At 47.9% G+C, this 18584-nt stretch overlaps 1 protein-coding gene across 1 annotated transcript in view; it reads left to right on the forward strand.

Moving 5' to 3' along the window:
* Ptprn2 (protein tyrosine phosphatase receptor type N2) overlaps positions 1-18584 on the forward strand; it is a 719135-nt gene that overhangs the window by 307246 nt on the left and 393305 nt on the right. The window contains exons 7-9 of the mRNA XM_028880925.2: positions 2499-2702; positions 4256-4296; positions 6806-7191. Of these exons, the coding sequence (XP_028736758.1) occupies positions 2499-2702; positions 4256-4296; positions 6806-7191 (631 nt within the window). The remainder of the gene's footprint in view (positions 1-2498; positions 2703-4255; positions 4297-6805; positions 7192-18584) is intronic.

An 18584-nucleotide genomic window follows, 5' to 3' on the forward strand; every position in this document is an offset into this window, starting at 1 on the left:
ACTCTTGGTTTTTAGGAGAGTGTAGTGGTTGTGTTGCCTGATAGGAAATTCTTCTGGGATCCTGATAGGTATGGCCACTGGGGGTTCCAGGTAAAATGTGTTTCTGGGTATTGGAAGCTGATACTCAGGGATCAGGTGGACTGGCGATTGCTGAAGGGGTTCACAAGAGGGAGAAAAGCAGAGTGTTCTACCAGGATCTGTGAATTTCCCTGGGAATGGGATCAGAGGATGAGAAAGGCCACAGCGGTGGGTCTGCTACAGAGTTGGGGACGAGACTTGGGGACTGGTCTTGGAAGAATGCAGGGAGAGGTGAAGGCCTGCAGTTAGCCTACTTGTTTCTCTGGTAAAGTGGCCTTAGGTTCCCAGAGAGTGTCTGCTGAAGTTGGGGGCTGGGACAAATCAATGAGTGGGAGGAGGGAGGTTAGGAGGGGGAGATCAGTGTGACCCACTGAAGATGGGGTTGGGATGGAGGGACTCTGCACTAGGTGTTCTGCTGCAGAGCTGGGAATGAGACCGGGGGATTGGATTTGGAGGAGGGGAGGGAGGGGTGACAATCTACAGTTAGCCTAGCTACTTCCTGGACATTTCTGTAACAACGATGTGGCCTGCCCAACCCTGCCTCTCAGGTTGTGGAGGTTCTGGGTACTGTAATCTTTCCATTGTGCAATGTTTGCTGTTTTCAGACTCACCCCTAATTGCCTGCTTCTGGCCTGTGGTCAAGCCTTTTCATAGGTTTTCTTCTTCAGTCTTTCCTTCCTTCTGTGCCCTGCCTGAGTATCCTCAGTCCTGCTCTCTCCTTGTTGGGGGTCCTGGTCAAGTTTCAACTCCCTTGTGTGCAAGCCACTTTACCCTGTGCTGGGCTCTGTGCATGCAGGAATGGAACCATGTTAACTGATCCCTCGAAAGGGTTTCCCAGCACCAGCTAAATTTCTGGATTATTCTGATCCTGTCATGGTATTGATCTTTCCTATACCCTGTCTTTTGGTGTCCCTTCTTTGAAGATGTGGCCTTGAGGGTTTTTAGTGTCCTGCCAATGGAGCTCTATGAGATCTCTGATAGTGGCAGCAGGGGCTCCCAGCATGCCCTGATACACATCCTGTCCCTTCTTGGCCCTGGGCAGTTCTCCTTCCACATGACGTCATCACTTCATGTCATACACAGTATACTTGTGCATAGACTTCTGGGGGCCTGCCATAGCCCCTCAGCATGCCATATCCTTCCATTCCAGTCACCACCTGTGACCCCAGACATCTGAGCTTGGGGGAATTCTCCTGCCCTTAACCTTACACTGAGGTCTAGAAGTTGTTCAGAAGCAAACTGGGCAGATGCAGGGAACCTTGGTTCCTTACCCACATCTGTCTGTGATGAAGGATGTCTGACAACCTGCAGTTTTATAATGGGTAGGCCCAAGACCAAAGAGATCTTGCTTCAGAGGAGGGAGGGAGGGAGAGAGAGAAAAACACCCACAGAGAAGCATTGTGAGGCCTGGGACAGAGTTGTGTGGGGGTTTTCATTGTAAAAGTGCTACATAGCTACTGTTAGTTGAATAAAGAAGCCCAAAGCAGATAGAGCAGATGGACCCAAGTCTAGGTCTGTGTTGAAGTAAGCTGGTCCCCGTCCATAGACCCCACCCCTGTCTCATAACCATGGGGCCTTGTCTTTCCCATAGTGTCAGAGGGCTATTGGGAGTGCTGGGGATATGGAGGTGTGGCGAATACTCATTCAAACAAAACTAGTGCGTAAAGTGTCTTTTGAAAAACATCACCTTCCTGTCTTATATTTGGTGACCCCATCCCCTGCCCTCCTGCACAGATGTTGGCTAGAGCTGTCCCTGCTCAGGGTGAAGAGTAGAGGCTGGCTCTGGGAGCAGCAGAATATAGGTGGAGGCTGGAGGACTTCAGCAGTGGTGTGTCCCATGCCTCCTTCCACTGGGCCCTGACCTAGAAGAAGGTTCTAGGCCCCAGGCAGTGACAATACCTGAGTCTCTGTGTGTGTGTGCTCCTTCCCGGCAAATGTTGGATTGTCGGGCTGTGTGGGCAACCTGCTTTTTGAACTTGCTTCACTTTACACACAGCACAGGGGCCACCAGGCTCTGTGCATATGCAAGACACATTGTCAAGCTGGTCAGAGGTTTTTCTCCATGAGTCTCAGGAAATGTGACAGCTGTCCTCTTCTGTAGCGTCTGAGTGGTATAGGTGGAGAGAGACAGTGAGCGTAAACCCAAGTCTCCCCTTAGCCTGTAACTTCTCTCTGTTCTAGGAGAGACAGACACAGCTTGTCAACATTTGCTGAGGAGATGCTAACTCTTCCTCAGCTGAACCTGTAGTTATTGTGAGGCCTTCTTCTCTCCTTCCCTGGGCAGTCAGTCGTCAGTCAGTCAGTCAGTCCTTCCTTCTCTGTGAGCTCCATGTCCAGCTAAACACCAAAAAGTTCCTCCCAAAGCCAGGCTACTTGTTAAGCCATGTGGCTGATCAGCTGTGACTTGTCTGTGCCCCTAGACACACTCCTGCGGCGTCTCCTGAAGGAACTGCAGCAGCAAGCTGAAGTGGACCGCCTGGGCCCCCTGAAGTTGGAGGAGATGGCAGACTCAATTGCTGGAGCCATGCAAGGCGATCCTTCAGAGGGAAGCCAAGATGGCCATGGGAGAGAGGCCGAGGGACAGCAGAGAGAGCAGGCAGATGCCCCAGAAGTGGTGCTTCAAGGTGAGCTCCTGCTCCTTGGGTCCTTTGCAGCTGGGTGGCCACAGGGAAGGGAAGAAGCCACAGGGAGGGGCTGGGGGAATGGGGAGCCTGGAGAAGGAGTGAGGCTATGCCATGCAGAGGGAGGAAGCCATGGGGAGGCAGTGTAGGGAGGTGGTGAGACCACAGGAAGGGGAGGGAGCCATGGGCAGGGGAGGGAGCTCTGGAGGGGGGAGAATCCTACTCACCAGGCCATAATGCATCCTTTCTGCTGGAGAGATAGATTTATGTTAAAGATTTTTTTTTTATCTGTTTGAACTTTTACCTCTAAAAGCTTTCTTAACAGACTAAGCTTACCAGAGCAATTATGTTGAATGGCAAATTGCTCTCAGGGAGGAGGTTTGATTCCTGCGTGCTGAGGTTCAGAATTAGGAAAACCTGGGAGTGATGGGCGGTGTCTTTGTTTGGGTCACGCCAGCACGCACTGTCAAATATTTGAACAATAAACTGAAAAGGGTTCATTCGACTGTCTGCATTTACTTCTGAGGTACTGGGAGCAGCAGACAGCATCATGCCCTCTCTTACCTGGAGTAGCTGCTCAAGGCAGGCAGGCCTCTGAGGCTCTGAGCTCTGAACATGGTAGGCACATAAACTCCCATTGAAAACCAGAAGCGAGGTGCACTCCTCTCCTCTGTGGACTGGAACAGAGGCAAGTCACCAGTGTCAAAGGGATAGCCAAGCACAGGAGGATCTAGGGAGCCCCCTAGAAATTGAGGAATGTGCTCTGAGTTGCACAGCCTTGGGCATCTGCTCTGGTTAGACTCCAGCATCTGACACAAGCTGGAGCCATCTGGGAGGAGGGAGCCTCAGTTGAGAAGATGCCTCCATCAGACTGGCCTGTAACAAGTCTCAAGAGCATAATTTTGATTAATGATTGATGTGGAGGGGCACAGCCTCCCGTGGGTGGCGCCACCCCAGGACAGGGGGTTTGGAGTTGTATAAAAAAGTAAGCTAGGAGAGCTATGACTAGCAAGCCTGTAAGCAGTGTTCCTCTGTGATCCTGCTTCTTTCACTTCCTGCCCAGAAGTTCCGACTTCCTCAATGACAGACTGTAAACTATAAGATGAAAGAAACTCTTTCTTCCCCAAGTTGCTTTTGGCCATGCTGTTTCTATAAGCAATGGGAAAAAAAAAAACCTAGGACAGCATCACTTTGGCCAGAGGAATAACCCACACCATCTTTAATATGGAGTAGTTTGGGTAGACTTGTCTGTTTTTATAACTGTTACCTATGATAAGGCATTGGGGTCCTTCGAGCTATGGCAAACACTGAAGATTCTGTGCAGGTCTGTCTGTGAAGCTAGGGGAGGTACCTGTGAATGATGCTGTGTCTAAGCCTGCTTAGCAAAACCTTCCTCTGTTCTACACTTTATAGGGTTACTCTGTGGTAGAAACGTGGTCAAGCTGTTCTACCTCGTATGTACAATGAAGATTCTGTATGGTCATTTTGCCATGCAATGGGACACCTTTTAAGGACATCTTTCAGGGACCTGGATAACATGCTTTTGTCTTTTACAGATCACAGACTATCAGAGGTGGATGACCCAGTGTATGAGGAGGTAAGAGGACAGCATATTGACCTAAAATCATGATATTATCAATCATCTCTCTACTTATGAAATGTAGTTTCCTAGCTGTTGGAAGGGTATGGGGAAAATCCTCATAACCCCCAAACTGAGAAAAATATAGAGTGGGCACACAATTGTACAGAGCTAGATATAGAATGTCATGTTTTCAGATTATAAATGAATATTTAACCATCATAGAGACACATGAAAATATGGTGAATTTAAAGAAGGGAATTAATACTCCCAGAACCACTCTCCCATAAGCACCTCACAGGCCCATTTTGCAGACTTGCCTAGTCCTGTACACAGTCTCTGAAGCCGCCTGGGTGGGAAGCATGGGCTCCTGTTCGCTTGGTGCTGTCCCAGCTTCCCTGTCCAATGCCCCACGCAGTCACACAGTCACAAGGCACTGCGTCACTGAGGGGATCTAGCATGGCTCTGCGAAAGGACTTAGCCAGCCAGCACCCATGTACTGTGTGTCAGCAATACCCGATAACTTGATGAGCTTTGGGGGCTTTTTGCTTAAGTACCTGTGGTCGCTAGGGCTTAAGGAAGCAGAAAATCTGCTCAGCGCACAGCGATGTCATGTGGTTCTATAAAACTGTTTATGTCATCCTGCTTGCTTCCGGATTGGTGTCTAATGGATGACAGCAGGGATACCCCAAACTGAAATCACAGCCACAGTGGGACTTCCCTCTGAGTGGTGATAGAGACATTGGGTCAGGAAAGAGCTTTTAGATTTTGAGAGTGGAATGGACGCCACACAGGTCCCATAATCCTCAAGGTTGTGGTCTAAGAATTCAGGCCAGAGGCCCCCTGGACCTGAACTTAGTGAAGCCATCAGACTCTACTCATGGCCTCCTTGCCTCTCCCATGGCCTCGTGCTGCATTGGTTGAGTTTTGACTTTCTCTGTCCATGTGTTGTGTTGATGCGTTTCTCTATTTCTTGGAGCACATTGTCAAGGAATTGTTTTCAGGAGCCTTTGGGTGTTGGATGCTCTGAGCTCTTTTTAGTGACACTTTCCCTCACATGCAGCTCCATCTGAGAGATCATTATCCCCTGTCTTCCAAAAGTCCTACTGCATAACTAACTGCCATGTGTTGTTGTTGCAAGTCAAAATTGGAGTAAACATCTTCACCAGACTATTGTATTCACATATTGAAAAGGAAAACTCAGGAATTCTAGTCAAGAGGGAATGATGTCCCTCACAGTTATTTCTTAAGTTTGTGTTTGGTGGAGTAAAGCTATAATAGAAATCAGACCCCAGCTCCTGTCTAAAGTAACGCCAGACACATGATTTCACAGTTAAAAAATGACAAAGACCTTTGCTTCTGCACACACCAGTGGGTCACACCTTGACGGCCTCGTCCTGCTGGAAACAACTCCTTTGACAAGGGTTGGACTGGATTTCACATCTGGAACTGCTGATCTCCACTTCTGTGATCATTTGATATCCAGCTTCTGTAAGGCTGAGTGTATGAAACAGAGGCCAGAGTGTGGGCTGGAAAATGATGAGATGAGGTTTGCATGGAGCAAACAAATTCTGTAGCCATGTGCCATAATCATAGCCATTCATAGCCACGTGCCATAATCATAACGCCCTTCTGGCAGATACCAGTGGGTGTCCAAGGAACCTGCTATTCAGAAAGTGAGGTTAGAACTAGATGGTGGTGGCACACTCCTTTAATCCCAGCACTTAGGAGGCAGGGGCACGTGGATCTCTGTGAGTTCAAGGCCAGCCTGGTCTACAGAGAGAGTTCCAGGGTAGGCAGAGCAACATAGAGAAACCCTGTCTTGCAAAACAAACAAACAACAACAAAATAAAAAGAAATAAAGAAAGAAGGGAAGGAAGGAAGGAAGGGAGGAAGGAAGGAAGGAAGGGAGGGAGGGAGGAAGGAAGGAAGGAAGGAAGGAAGGAAGGAAGGAAGGAAGGAAGGAAGGAAGGAAGGAAGGAAGGAAGGGAGAAAAAAAGAAAGTGGGGTCAGGCTTGGAAAGCATCATTCTTATCAGGACTAGAATGCCACTGGAACATAAGCACATGTCCCCACAATGGGCTCAATCCAAGGTTAGCTTCTGCCTCAGTTTCCCTGTCTATGAAATGGGGGGGGTTGTTACTGAAGGTTCCTAACTCCTGGAGTTTGTTTAAAGACTGAATTTATACATACAATGTAATTCTACAGTATCTTTGTATGTGGGAGAGCTCACCAGATGCAAAGAATGATGATCAGTATTTGGGATCATTATTAGGTGCTCATGGCTCCTAGAGGGATTCTTCTGGCAGGTGTGAGAGAGGGAGGAGTAGGAGAGGACACTGATGTGACTGACACCTTGCTTGTGTCTCCTCTAGATATGGTGGGACACACAGATGCTGCCCTCCTCTTCTGCGTGTTTCCCTTCAGAGTGGTCCGTTGTCATCCCACCACGTGACTGTACTTTTCTGAATCATGTATCCACAGTACCTTCTTACATGGCATCTCACGGATGTCTCTTCTTTGTTAGGTCAGCCGTCTGAGTGTCCAGCTTGGGGACCTCCTGAAAGACCATGGGTCACCTTTATTACCTGAAGCTCCCCTTCTGGAGAAGTCCTTCAGAGCAGAGATCAAGAAGTCAGAGCAGCCTGAGGAGGTCTTATCTTCAGAAGAGGAGACTGCCGGGGTAGAACATGTGAGGAGCCGGACTTACTCCAAAGACTTGTTGGAGAAGAAGCCGTACTCAGAGCCCAAGGCCCAGAGGCTTGAGGACCAATTCCAAAACAGAGCTCCAGAGGTGTGGGAGGAGGAGCCAACCCTCCAATCAGCAGCACAGGGACCCCCTCGTGGAGGCCTACAGCTGGAAGTGCAGCCTTCTGAGGAGGAGCAACTGGGATACATCGTCACGGGAAACAAGTGAGTCCAAGATCTGCCTCCTGTTCCCTGGGACCCGAGACACCGGAGAGTGGCAGTGCCTCTCTGGGGAGTGGGAATGGATCCAGGTGTGTGCAGGGGTTGCCCAGCCAGGAATGACCCTCTGGACTTTGGGTTTGGTGTCAGCTTTAGGACCGTGGTCTGAAGCCAGTACACATACCAAGCTAATGTAAAGTCCTTCCTGTTTCTCTTGACTCTCCCGTCCTCTGCAGGCAGGGACTTCCCTGCCGGACAGAGGCATCTCTAGAGGACAGCCATGGGTAGGGTAGCAAGATCTGGCCCAGGTTGCTCTCTCCAGGGAATGCCCATACTCAGGGACAAGTTACAGCAGGTACAGAGCAGGACTTGATGTCCTCAAAGCTTAGCTCTCTACTGGCTTCTTATTTGTTGGAACTCTAAAAAATTTACCTGTTTCCCAATAGTCCAAGTAGATAATCTAGAAGGAGAATACGCTTCCTGGCTACAGAACACTGTCTGTCTGTCTATCTGTCTATCTGTGCTTTCATTTTGATCTGAATTTATCAAGAGAAAGAACTCACACTAAGTAACAGAGTCAGCAGTGGTCAGCCCTTGCTGATCTTGGGTCCCCTTGCTAATGAGCCTGGTGCTTGATGTCACACTTCATGAAAAGATAACACTTCATGTCATGAAAGCCATGTTTCAAAGGGAGGAAGGCATAAGAGTGTGTAAATGCACACATGCATGTCTGAGCACACGTGCATATAGATATTAGACACAGGAATGAGTGCTCATCTGAACATATATGTCTGGGTATAGGTATGTGTGCACATGTGTGCACATGTGTGTGCACAGGAATGAATGCTCAGGTCTTCCTTCCTCCACCATGCACCCTGCCACCCTTGCTGCTGACTGCCCCGGGGAAAAGCTTCAATCAGGCACTAGCTCCCCTGTGGTGCCGCACAGCGATACCTGTGTGGTTTGCACTGTCCATGTATTGTTGCTGGAACCATCAAATCTCATTGGTGATAGTCAACTGCTAGTCCACAGAAAAGGTTTATTTTGAGCTCAAAACGGACTGTTGCTAAAAACAAATTAAGACTCAAGACTATTTTCAGCCATTGCCAAGCCTCCCTCTTATGAGTTTGGATGAGTGGTAGCAGCTGCAACTTCAGGACCACCCTGCCCCATGTACCCTGCATTTCTTTGCTTCTTCCTTTCTCTAGAGCAGAGTTCCCATCCTTCACCCCTGTTTGTCCTCTCAATCTCTGATGGACGCTGGAACGCTCATCTCCTCCTATATAGAAGATGCATAGTGTACTTAGAACATGCCCCACAGGGGGGGTGGGACACAGCTCTACACTTTGGAAACCCCCATAGGTTACTCACCATGTAAACTAATCAACAACCAATCACTCATAAACTCAAACACCCCATGTGTAGGTGTCCCCTTCCCTGGAAACCACTGCCCTGTTTATGTATAGACTCTGTCCATCCTCCTCCCAGAGTCCATGGTGTCTGGTTGTCCTACCTCAGCTTCCTGCCCGGCTACCGGCCTCTCATTTATTAACCAGTGAGAGCAATACGTATTCACAGTGTACAGAAGGATCATTCCACAGCACACCTCCTTGTCCTGTGCTCACCCGGCCGCTGTTGCTGGGATGTATTTGGGGTTTCACACTGAAGTCAGAAGGAAATGCGGGGCCACCTGCAGTGGCTTTCCCATGGGAGAGTGAGAGCATGCTGAAGTGGAGAGGGACTGGAGCAGGGGGAGGAGGGCGCAGCTGCCTCCCAGGAGTCTCAGGAGATGTTGAAGAGAAGGGCTGTCTACAGAGCCAGCCTGTGGAAAGGGCCGCCATGCATATTAAGAAAATGTCGTTTTAGTAGACATAGGAGGTGTGTCATGTCAGCACTAGTGTGTGTTATTCGTGTGCATTACTGCGTGTTCTCTATCATGTGTTCATGTGCATGTAAATCAGGTAAAGGACCAAAAGGCCTCCATTACAGAGCTGTGTGAAATGAAACCCAGGACTCAAATGCATTCTGAGATAGCCATCTGCTGGGTTCCTGGGCTGAATAAAGCAAGCTGAGCACCATCGACATTTATCACCTCCCTCTGCTTCTTGACTATGGACATCACGTGATCACTGCCTCACATGGCCACCACTATGGTGGCCCACACCCTCCAACTCTGAATCTGAACAAACTCTCCCCACCTTGCATTGCTTTGTTGGGTATTTTGCCACAACAGTGAGGAAAATGACCATCATTGGGGTTCCTAACTTTCAGTGAGTTTTCAAGTAAATAATGAGATGTCCACCATCAGGCGACGATACAGTGGGTGTGTGCAGGGCTATCCTTGATGGCAGATGTGATGTCTGATGGATACTGTCGTCTGCATGACTTCTCCTGGACTGGAAATAAGAGACAGTAACCTACTGGGGAAGGAGTGTGAGAGACTGCACGTGTTGACCCTCCTCCTTTGTGAAGTCACAGTGTACATAGAGGCAGCGGCCCATAGCCGGCCTGTTGTGTTCTGATACCTGCCTGGAGTGCTGGGTCCCTGAGGCTTCCTGGGGTGGCTTCTCCACTGCATGGTCAGTTTACTGCTGTGACAGTCTGGGATGAGGGATTTAATTTCTTTAGCTTTTGTTTCTGCTTCTTTAAAACAAGGTTAGACTGAGTGTGGTGGCACACACCTTTATTCCCAGCACACAAGAGGCAGAGGCAGGATCTCTGAGTTTGAGGACAGCCTGGTCTATGTAGAGAGTTCCAGGCTAGCCAGGACTACATAGTGAGACTCTGTTCCAAAAATAAAATAAAATAAAACAAGGTTGAGCAGCTGGACATGGTGATATTTACTTGTGGTCACAGCTCTTTAGGAGGCTGAGGAAGGGGAGTTGCTTGAGGCTAGGATCAGGGACAGGCTGGGCAGCACAGCAAAACCTCACTGCAAAATAAAACAAAATTACAAACTAAAACAGTTGGAAATGGTGCTGTGAACATGTTGGGAGGTAATGTATGTGACATCTGAGCTCAGTGGCAGCACAGAGAGCCTTCCAGAAGTTTCTGTTGTTGCTCTTAACATTTCTGATCCTGAAGTTACTTTTGTCATTCTCTGTTTTGTTTTTTTTTTTTTTTTTTTTTTTTGGTTTTTCGAGACAGGGTTTCTCTGTGTAGCATTGCGCCTTTCCTGGAATTCGCTTTGGAGACCAGGCTGGCCTCGAACTCACAAAAATCCTCCTGCCTCTGCCTCCCGAGTGCTGGGATTAAAGGCGTGCGTCACCACTGCCCGGCTTTTTTTTTTAATATTTATGAGTGTATGAGTGTTTTGCCTACATGTATGTAAGTACCCTGTGTGTATGCCTGGTGCCCCTAGGGGTCAGAAGAGGGCATGGGATTCCTTGGAACTTGAATTAAGGTGGTTGTAAGCCACAATATGGGTTCTGGGAACAGTCAAGTGTCTCTAGCCTGCTTCTCTCTGTTTTAACAGTGTCGCTCTGTGGACCCTTGGTCACATGATATTTTCATTTGTGCTTACTGTTCATCCAGATTCTTGTTTGGGTTGCTGCGAGGCTGTGTGGGAGTCCATGAGCTGTGTTTATATGGGAGTCCACATGTTTTACTTGAGAGTGAGTCTATGTTCGATGCTGAGTTGAAGTGCACATGTGGGAGTTACACAGTAGTCCACATGCTGTGTTCCAGGAGATGGAGTCCATGTGCTGCACGTGCATGGAAGTTCATGCTGGCTGGGGTGGGACTCCTCAAGATGTTTGTGTGCGAGTTCCTGAGCTCTGCTCAGCATGCTGAGTGCCGCAGGGAAGGGCTTTCTTGTGGAAGCATGATGACAAACTCTGGATTCTTCCTGTTTTGCTCATTTGGTAGATATGGGGAAGCAGCCTCTCTTACAATGGTTGAATAATAGCATTAAAATTTTTCAAAGCATGCTGCTGTTCCTCAAACCCATAACATATAAGAAAGAGACCTCATCTTTATCTCCCCTCAAACCCATAACATATTAGAGAGAGACCTCATCTTTATCTCTGAAATCCTTACTGATTAGTGTGTGTGTGTGTGTGTGTGTGTGTGTGTGTGTGTGTGTGTGTGTGTGTAGGTTACTCAAGATTCTCCCATCTGTGAGCCCAGCTAACAGAGTGTCAGTGCCTGCTCTTCTCCAGGTGATCAGGGTGGCATCTGCCACACACAGACAGCCAGAATTGCTCTGTTGAGTCCCCCCATTGATTTTCCAGATTAACTCCAACAGCTTCCTAAGGAAGTTCTGACCATGAAATGACAGATGATGGCTGTGTATTTTAAAATATAGCAGAGATAGCTGTGCGCTCATTTGAGCACAGTCTGCACGGAGTGTTGAATGGAGCATGCCCTGCCTGCAGCTCTGACAGTGATGGGGAGGCTAGGAAGGGGCAGCTTGCCCTGACTTGTGGTTAGTGTGATTGGGGTGTCTGTCTGACCGTGGAGGCAAAGGGCTTAGAGAGGGATTTGGTTCAGTGAACTTCAGCTCCAAGGCCCTGCTAACTAGTCTGGTGTGGATTATAATAGCCATTTTCCCTGTCTAGGGCTGAGAAAGCCATGAGGTATATGGGGCTAGAACCCATAACTAAGCCAGCGGCACTTCACCTTCTCACTCTTGGGTAGTAGATAACCTAGACGTGAAATTAATGTAAGTAGGTCCAACACAAATTGTAAAGTCAAAGCAACTCATCATGGAACTTGGGAGTTAAAAATCTTAAAAAGAAATGGTCCTTACTGTCTACAAGTTTGAGGTCTGGGCTGACATGCAGACCTGGAAGATCTTGGAGTGACTGGCCAAAGTTTCCATCAGTGTGTGGGCTGAATTTTAGGTAAAGGAGAGGTGGGAGAGGTGGCAGGGCCAAGGGACTGTGATTAGTAGATAAGGGATGGGTGGTAGTTACAGGCAAAGGGGACCTGGGTAGGTGGGACAGGGAGGTGTGCTAGTTTTATGCCAACTTGACCAATGCTAGAGTCATTTGGGAAGCAGGAACCACAATTGAGAAAGTTTCCTACCAGGTTGCCCTATGGGCAACCCTGTAGTCCATTTTCTTTATTGGTGATAGATGCATGAGGGCCAGGCTTATTGTTGGTGGTGCCATTCCTGGGATGGTATTCTGTGGGCTATAAGAAAGCAGACTGAGAAAGCCAGTAAGCTATTTTCCTCTTTGGTCTCAGCATCAGATTTTTGTCTCCAGGTTCCTGACCTGACTCTCCCTAGTGATGGACTGTTATGTGGATGTATAAATGAAATAAATCCTTTCCTTCCCAAGTTGCTTCTGATCATGGTGTTTTATCACAGCAATAGAAACCCTAAGATAGAAATTGGTACCAGGAGTGGGATATTGCTGTGACAAATCTGACCATGTTGTTTTGGAGAGGATAGTGAGAGGACTTTAGAACTTTGAGCTGAAAAAATGCCATTGAGTGCTCAAGAGCTGTTCTGTGAGAACTTGGAAAACAGGAATGCTATAAGAGATGCAGACAGTGAAATCCTGGCTTATAAAGTTTCAGAGGGAAGCAAAGACTCTATCAGAGCCATTTGTGTGATATTTTGAATTAAGAATATCTGGTTCTTGTCAATTGGTCTGAAGAATTAGTTGTGATTAACAAGATATTAGACCACTAAAGTAAAACCTTTGCTCTTTTTGGGACAATCTATCCTGGTCAGCTGCAACTGAAGAGTCAGCTGTGACTAAGAAGGGACCAGCATCACTGGGATGAAATTTTCTGGCAGGTGTTCCTCAGAGTCAGCACACAGAAGCTGTAATCTAGAGGGAGCGGAAGTTATACCTTATGTTGGCAGCAGAACTTGGTAGTGTGAGAGTCATCCAGATGGTACTGGTTTTGAAGGCATGCAGGTGTCGTGAAGAGTAGCTAGGGTTGACATTTGTGTAGCAGGGCTGGAGTCTCTAAAGAGAGGACCAGAGGGACCACTGGTGAAGGTGCAACTTCAGTTGCCATAGAAGCTCTAGGAGTGAAGTGGTTATGGAGAAAGGTTGAAGCTTGGTACCATGTGACTGACTCAGAATCCCTGAAGAGAGCTCCAGAGAGGCCATTGGTGAAGGTGTAGGCCAGCTGCAGAAATACTAAGCATTTCAGAGATGCCAGTACCATGTGATGGCCACCAAGAGCAGCAGCAGCTGTGTAGCAAAGAGAGCTTGAGCCTAGGAGGTAAAGCGCATTTACTACGGCAAGCCCTTTGTAGCCTAGAAGGTCACGAGTCCTGTAAATCTGACACTGATATTTCACTGTTGGACTTCAGTTTTACTTGGATTTGCATGTAATTATGTCCTGATTCTTCCCTCTTGAAGTAAGAAGGAAGGTATTTGACTTATTTCTGATTTTACAGGAGCCTACAGTTGAGAGACTTTAAACTTTTAAGGAGACTTTAGATATTTAGAGAAACTTTGCAATTTTAGAGAGACTTTGGATTTTTAAGTGTTTCAATTTTTAAAGATTCTGAGACTTTTCAAAGTTGGAAAGTTTTATTTTGTGATATTGACATCAATGTGAGATCTTGGGAAAGGAAAGTTGCGGCTTAGCAGTGATGTGCTTACATGTCAAGTTGACGAGGGATCGATTGTGATGGCTGGTTTTATGTCAACTTGACACAACACTGGAGTCATTTGGAAAGTGGGAACTCCAATTGAGAAATTTTCTGGCCAGACTGGCCTGTGAGCAAGACTGTGGCGCATTTTCTTGATTGGTTATTGATGTGTGAGGGCCCAGCTGACTGTTAGTGGTGCTACCCCCAGGGTTGGTAGTCCTGTGTGCTATAAGGGCACATCAGTAAGCAATGTTCCTTCATGTCCTTTGAATCAACTCCTGCCTCCAGGTTCCTGCCCTGTTTGAGTTCCTACCCTGACCTCTCAGTGAGGTCTGTTACTTGGAAGTATAAGTGGAATAAAAACCTTTTCCTCTCCAAGTTGCTTTTGGTCATGGTGTTTTATCACAGCAACAGAAATCCTAACTAAGACACATAGAGATGGCAAGATGCCTGTGGGCAGAGGGAGGAGCTGGGCCACTAGATGTGAGGCATCACTGAGGAGGGGGCATCAGGGGCCATGGCAGCACCCCCGTAGGTCCCAGCATATACATTATTCCATGGTTCCACTGGTTTGAGGGTGCTCTCTCTTCTTGGTATGGCAGGAGTGTGCTTGAATCTGGTGTCCATGATGGTAGGTGTGTATTTGTGGGAATGATCCACTGTCTCTTGAAGCATGAGCCCATGAGCATGTCTGTCTTGGTAGGACTTGAGGCTGTATTCATGCTTGAGAAGTATCTTGATATTTGGGCCTGTTCATGGTAGAGATATATTTCATGTATCTGTGTAGTGTGTTACTATGTGAGGAAGGGTGGGTGTGACGCCTGGGAAATGTGTTGGTGTATGTAGAAAGGTATGTATGCATTGATGTACATGGGAGAATATGTAGGAATAACTTGGAGAGTGCTGAGGTCTTTGTATATGCCTGGGGTGCATATGGAGGAACACGTGTGTATGTCTTGATAGTGTATTGGTATATATGGAGGGGTGTGAATGCATGCGTGCCTAGGGAATGTGTTGCTGTATGTGGAGGGGTATGCATGCCTGCATGCCCAGGGAGTGTGTTGGTGTGTATAAAAGGTCATGTACATACCTGGGGAATGTGTTGGTGTGTATGAAAGGATGTGCTTACATTAATGCCTAGGGAGTGTGTTAGTGTACATGGAGATGTTGAGTACATTACCAGAGAATATGTTGGTATGCATGGAAAATTATGTGAGCATAGGGTGTACTGTATGTGGACGTATGTTTGTGTATACCTGGCAGTGTGTACATGGAGGAAGACTGTGTTATGCTGGGTGAGTTTTGGTATATTTGGGGAATCTCACAGGCCAAGGGAGGGAGGTGTCTTGTGAATGGATCACAAGATCATCTCATTTCCTGAAACAAGGCTCTCAGGCCAAATGGGTCATCAAATGGACAGAATTCTTCATTTTGTTTTCTATCTTGTTAAACATGCCATCCTAGGATTCAATCCTAACAATGCTGATACAGGATTTTGTTGGGCAGCAGGTGTGAGGACCAATGAATTTCTGTGCTACAGGAGCAGCCTTAGCTGTCCAGCTAGACCCAATGTCCACAAGCCACTGACTGCTATGCGACACTGTATTCCAAGTTTGTGGGCTCTCCTGTGAGGCCAGTGTTTATGATGGGAAGGTGGTCTATGGTCAACTCTTCCTAGATCCTCACATTGATCATGGTTGAAGGAACAGCTGGGTTGAATTTTCGGAGTGTGACAAGGCCCTTCAGCATCCATTCAGCTTTCATAGTCTTCTATTTGCAGACTGCTGGGCCCAGTGAGTTATTACTTAACCATGCCGGTCTCTCTCTCATTTCACTAATACCATGGTGGCCCTGACCTTCCAAGGATCCAGGCAGCCCCATGGACTGATGGGGTCTAAGCATTGGATCCTGCAGTCTTGTAGGGTATTTAGTGGCTAGATAGTGACTGGTTTCCCAGCTCCAGCATGTCCCTCAGCAAGACAAGTTGTCCCTGTCCCTCCTGAAAGCCACCAACCTTCCCTTTTACATCTTAGTACAGCAGTTGTAGCAGCAAGCAGAGTATCCCCAGCTTAAACACACCCGACCAGGCAGAACTCCTGAGCTCTTTTCTGCCCTCCCTTCCCTTCTCTGTAGAGCAGGCTCCAGTCAGACCTCCTATGCCATAGGCCCACTTACCTCAGCTCATCGGTGACCCCACAGCCTTCCCACCTTCATCTCTGAATATCTGACATCTGATTTCCTCTGTTATAGAATATTTTTTTAAGGTGTGTTACATTTGTTTATGCTGTGGAACGTTTGTTTAATGATGCAAGGACATGTTGCATTGTTTCATGTTATATTTGTTTAACTCTGTGAAGCTGTGTTACTGTGCCTGTCTAAAACACCTGATGGTCTAATAAAGAACTGAATAACCAATAGTGAGTGAGGCAGCAGAAAGGATAGGTGGGGCTGGCAGGCAGAAAGAATAAATAGAAGGAGAAATCTGAGAGGAAAAAAAGGAAGAAAAAGGAGCAAGAGAACAAGGAGAAGAGGATGCAAGGGGCCAGCCACCCAGCCATGGAGTAAAAGTGGAAGAAAGTAAGATTTACAGAAGAAAAGCAAAAAGCCCAGAGGCAAAAGGTGGGCAGGATAATTTAAAGTTAAGAAAAGCTGGCAAGAAACAAGCTAAGCTAAGGCCAGACATTTATAAGTAATAATCAGCCTCTGCGTTTGATTTATTTGGGAGCTGGGTGGTGAGCCCCTCAATGAGCAAAACAACCAATACCATTTCTCCTGACCACTCTTGTCTCTGTAGCTGCTCATTCTTTCCCCTGCTGCTGCCTTAAACTCTATTGGCTCCCCAGGCCCTCCCCTGAGCCCACAGCATCAACAATCCTCCCTCAGCCGACTCTTCATGACCACCCGGCTACCCGTCTCCAGATTCATAAGTTATGATCTACTCGGCACATGGCCTGACCTTCCTGTGGCTTCTCCACTTTCGTACCCTTGGTCAAACAGCTGATGGCTGGCTCAGTATGGCCTTGAACTCCAGCTGATGGCTCAGCATGGCCTTGAACTCTAGCTGATTGCTCAGCATGGCCTTGAACTCCAGCTGATTGCTCATCATGGCCTTGAACTCCAGCTGATTGCTCAGCATGGCCTTGAACTCCAGCTGATAGCTCAGCATGGCCTTGAACTCCTGCAAACCCCAGATCTTACCTCTTGGCCGTCATCATTATCATATGGCCCCTGTATCCCGGGCTCCACGCTGTCCTTGAAGAATCCCACACGACACTCCTCTCACCGTGTTCATCTGGCAGGCCCATGTTTGCCCTTTTGCTCTGACTGACCTTCCTTGTCACCTGACCTCTGTCCCTGCCTTTCTCAGTGTCTGATGCCATGTGGTTGTGCTCCATGGCCTTGGGGAAGAGGCCTTATCTGACTCTTCCAAAATAGTCCCTCTGTCCCTCCTCAACTCCACTCCTCTTGCTGTGCACATGAGTCTCTTCAGGCCTCGGTAACAAAATATCACAGGCTCTAGGCGTGACTGACAGGCACTCTTCCTCTCTTGGTGCTGGAAGCTGGGAGTCTAAGGGGAGGTGCAGTCTGTTTCCTCCCAGGCTGATATCCTGCTGCTGGCAGTCTCAGATGGACCTTGACTGCAGTAGCTTTCTCTCCAAGTCTCCACGTTGTTCCCCCTTTCTAAGGGCACCAATGACTCACCTTAACAAATTAAATACACAGGATTCTGCTTCCAGATAGTCACATGACTTGGGGTGGGGGATAGTACATCAGTGATTGATTGGCTTTGGGGTCACACCCTTGCACTTGTAGTGACATGATTGGCTTTGGGGTCACACCCTTGCACTTGTAGTGACTTGATTGGCTTTGGGGGTCACACCCTTGCACTTGTAGTGACTTGATTGGATTTGGGGTCACACCCTTGCACTTGTAGTGACTTGATTGGATTTGGGGTCACACCCTTGCACTTGTAGTGACATGATTGGCTTTGGGGGTCACACCCTTGCACTTGTAGTGACTTGATTGGATTTGGGGTTACAGCCTTGCACTTGTAGTGACTTGATTGGCTTTGGGGTTACAGCCTTGCACTTGGAGTGGCATGATTGGCTTTGGGGTCACACCCTTGCACTTGTAGTGACTTGATTGGATTTGGGGTCACACCCTTGCACTTGTAGTGACTTGATTGGATTTGGGGTTACAGCCTTGCACTTGTAGTGACTTGATTGGCTTTGGGGTTACAGCTTTGCACTTGTAGTGACATGATTGGCTTTGGGGTCACACCCTTGCACTTGTAGTGACTTGATTGGCTTTGGGGTCACACCCTTGCACTTGTAGTGACTTGATTGGCTTTGGGGTTACACCCTTGCACTTGTAGTGACTTGATTGGACTTGGGGTCACACCCTTGCACTTGTACGGAATGACTTGCTTTCTTGCTGTCTCTGTCATGCATCTCTCCCCAAGAACAAGTTCTAGGGAGCAGGCATGGTCACCCCATCCTTTCTATATCTACTGGGTGGAAAGGCAGCAAAGGCTGCCCTGACCAAAAGCCCTTTTTTTGCTCTAACAATACGAATTAAGACTTCTCTGAAGTGGCGCTAACAGGATTTCACAGACAGCTGTGATCTGTGGAACCAATTCTGGTGCTCAAGGTTGGTTCTGAGAACTTCCAGGCCCACTGGGTCCTTGCTTCCTGCTTCACGGTCACACTGTTCTCCCTGTGGCCTGCTGGGGAGCCTGGAGCCCCAGGACCCTGCTGGGGTGGTAAGTTTGACGGCACGCACCTCCACTTGCCGTTTGAGCCTGCTCATTTGGCATGTGTGTGACTGGTGTGTGGGG

This window comes from Peromyscus leucopus, chromosome 14 (genome assembly GCF_004664715.2).
Source record: "Peromyscus leucopus breed LL Stock chromosome 14, UCI_PerLeu_2.1, whole genome shotgun sequence".
Classification (NCBI taxonomy): Eukaryota; Metazoa; Chordata; class Mammalia; order Rodentia; family Cricetidae; genus Peromyscus; species Peromyscus leucopus.